The sequence below is a fragment of the Habropoda laboriosa genome, unplaced genomic scaffold (genome assembly GCF_001263275.1).
Source record: "Habropoda laboriosa isolate 0110345459 unplaced genomic scaffold, ASM126327v1 scaffold92, whole genome shotgun sequence".
NCBI classification, from domain to species: Eukaryota; Metazoa; Arthropoda; class Insecta; order Hymenoptera; family Apidae; genus Habropoda; species Habropoda laboriosa.
In genome coordinates, this window is record NW_017100268.1 from 3,141,315 (window position 1) to 3,143,880 (window position 2,566).

Below are 2,566 nucleotides of genomic sequence, written 5' to 3' on the forward strand. Positions count from 1 at the left end.
ACGCGCGATGGAAGGTTTCTCATAGACGAAAAAGCTAGGAATCCCCGGGGAATTTGGATGTCAAGGCGATGCTCACAGGGCGTGCACACTGGTTGACCATCCCGAAACGCGTTGCCGCATCGTGTCTCTTTCATAATGACGCATTGCATTCGCATAATCCCAGGGTAACAATGCCAGGCTTTGCTATTAGTGTTAACAGAGGAAAGCCAATACGAAGGCTGGGAAAATTACTGTCGGGGGCCGTGGCGGGACCCGCCTTTGTTATAAAAGACACGGAGACGAACGTTAGACGGACAGTGGCACACTACTGACAGATCGGAAAAATTAGTGCAATTCCTTGAGGAGCTAACTGGCTAACGTCAGCTCACGGAGAATGGCTTGCTTGAAACTTGTAAGTAGAGGTACATCTTGAACTGTTAATCGAGGCTTTCGAATTTCAGCCTTGTCCGATTGCTTTTAATTGACAAATTTTCAATAAAAGTCGGGGTTCGGAAAACAAAATTTCGCGTCGTTTGAGATAGTACTTATATGCGAATAATTAAACATTTTTTCGAATACACTCGATTGGTAGAAAATAATTTGTGACGTGAATACAATTTGCATATAAGCAGAAATTTAAACGACATGAAATTATCAGCCTTGACGAAGCTAGATGCAAAGCTGACAAAACGTTGGCAAAACAATTGCTTATGGCTCAAACATGGATATCTCGAGTAACAGTTCAAGAAATTCAGGCAGCGAACGCCTCAAAATTCTCGAGCAGTTATATAGAATATAGAGAGTGAGCAATGCAAAGAGGTCAATGACTAAATGAACTTGAAATTCCTTATTCTTATGTCTGAACCTTTTACGTCTACGATAAAACCTGTATGAGGGATTTTTTAAAAATTCTGCACGATGAAATTTATAAAATTGTCGCATCTTAACTTCGTAAATTTAATACGAAATATTTGGTTTAACACTTAAAAAGAAATTGTATAAGAATGTACTTGAATAGAGTTGTTAGAAACTTCTTCCAAGTATAGTGATTGGTACAATCCACGAATCTGAGAGAACCACTTATTCGTTCATTTATTTATGCACACTTTAATGGACTTTCATGCTCTCCCCTAGTACACAGTCCTGCTGCTGGCTGTCATCGTTGGCATCGTCTCTGCGAGACCAGGATTCTTGGGTGGATACGGATATGGCACCTACTATCCATTCCATTACGGTATCAGATACCCGATCTACGGTTATGGACACGGTTTCGGCCATTATGGTAAGAGAACACGATGCATGATGAGATTTAGAACACAAAAAGAAGTGCTTTCAACGTCAATGAATCCTTTGTATACTTCTCGACATTGAAAAAAATAATGTTCTCAACAAATTATCGATTCTCGCTCTAATTTCATTGACAAAATTTCACTCGGACAATTTCTCCTATATTTTCCTACCTTTGAAAAAAGAAACATAATCTTGAAATGAACAAAACATTCATCGACGTAGCACACGAATCTAACAGAGTAGACAAAACATTCATCGACGTTACTCTGCCATCCTAATCATGCTTTTCCCTTTAGGCTACCCGTCGTACGGTTATGGTCACGGATACGGTCACTATGGCGGTTATTACTAATCGAAAAGGCGACCGTTTGGATTCCACGATTCTCAAGGAAGACGCGTTTAGATTCGATGCATAATATCGACTCTATTATCGTAATCTTCTTTCACTGAAATATATATGGAACAATACTGTATGCAAACACGTCGATGGCAATTGTTATAGTTACTTTATACCACAAAACTGCGTTTGAAAATTGCTGAGCAAAAAAGCCGAGTAAAATTTCTGTTCCTGATGGACAATCGGATTCGCTTTGTACCTGATTAAACTTTATAATCACCTTATCATCGTGTCGTCGAGCAAATCGAGCAAATAAAGCGTAGATTTTAACGAAAGTGTCTTTTTTTCAAGCGTCTCATTGACAGGTCTCGCATAAACCTTCTCCTTAACACGTTCTCTATGATGCTGAAAGTAAAACTGCAAACTTGCTTGTTACAATTGACAAACGATATTTTCGCGTACGATTAAGCTACACGTTTAGTATCTCTCTAAATATCAAAGGACGTGACAAATTAATTATGCTCCCGTGGAACCTGAAATGCAAGTTTTTAATAAAAATAAATCTCGTCATATTTATAAAAAGAACGTCTTTCTCACGAAATTCCCCGTTATGATGTAAATAAATTGTTCCTGCTTCTTTTCTTTCCTCGAAGAATTTACACTGGAATAGTACCCGTGGAAAAAAAGGAGATAAATAAAATATGTATCGATAAATCGCCAAGGCGCGATTAAAGCGGATACGAAACACGCTTACGTTCGGTTGCGTGGCCGGGAATGTTAAGCGTAAGGCAGTATTTTCCATCGAGTTTCATAATATTGAATCACAACACGCGTCGATGATTAATCGTGAATCACGAAAACGCATCGGAGGCAACGTGACAGGCGGAAAGACAGAGGGAAGAAGAAACGTTGTTGGTTAAAAATGTGAAAGAAAACAAGCGTGACCGTCACTTTTAGTGT

At 39.1% G+C, this 2,566-nt stretch overlaps 1 protein-coding gene across 1 annotated transcript; it reads left to right on the plus strand.

Annotated features, from left to right (window-relative positions):
- Positions 1–308: 308 nt before the first annotated feature.
- LOC108573466 (shematrin-like protein 1) lies at positions 309–2,130 on the plus strand. Its single transcript, XM_017935921.1, has 3 exons — positions 309–391; positions 1,114–1,261; positions 1,566–2,130. The coding sequence occupies exons 1-3, from the start codon at positions 374–376 to the stop codon at positions 1,619–1,621; spliced, it is 222 nt and encodes a 73-aa protein (XP_017791410.1). The 5' UTR covers positions 309–373; the 3' UTR covers positions 1,622–2,130.
- The last annotated feature ends 436 nt before the right edge of the window (positions 2,131–2,566 follow it).

Coding starts and splice junctions, on each gene's coding strand:
- LOC108573466 (XM_017935921.1), top strand. Junction 1,262..1,565: donor ACACGGTTTCGGCCATTATG/GTAAGAGAACAC, acceptor TTTTCCCTTTAG/GCTACCCGTCGTACGGTTAT.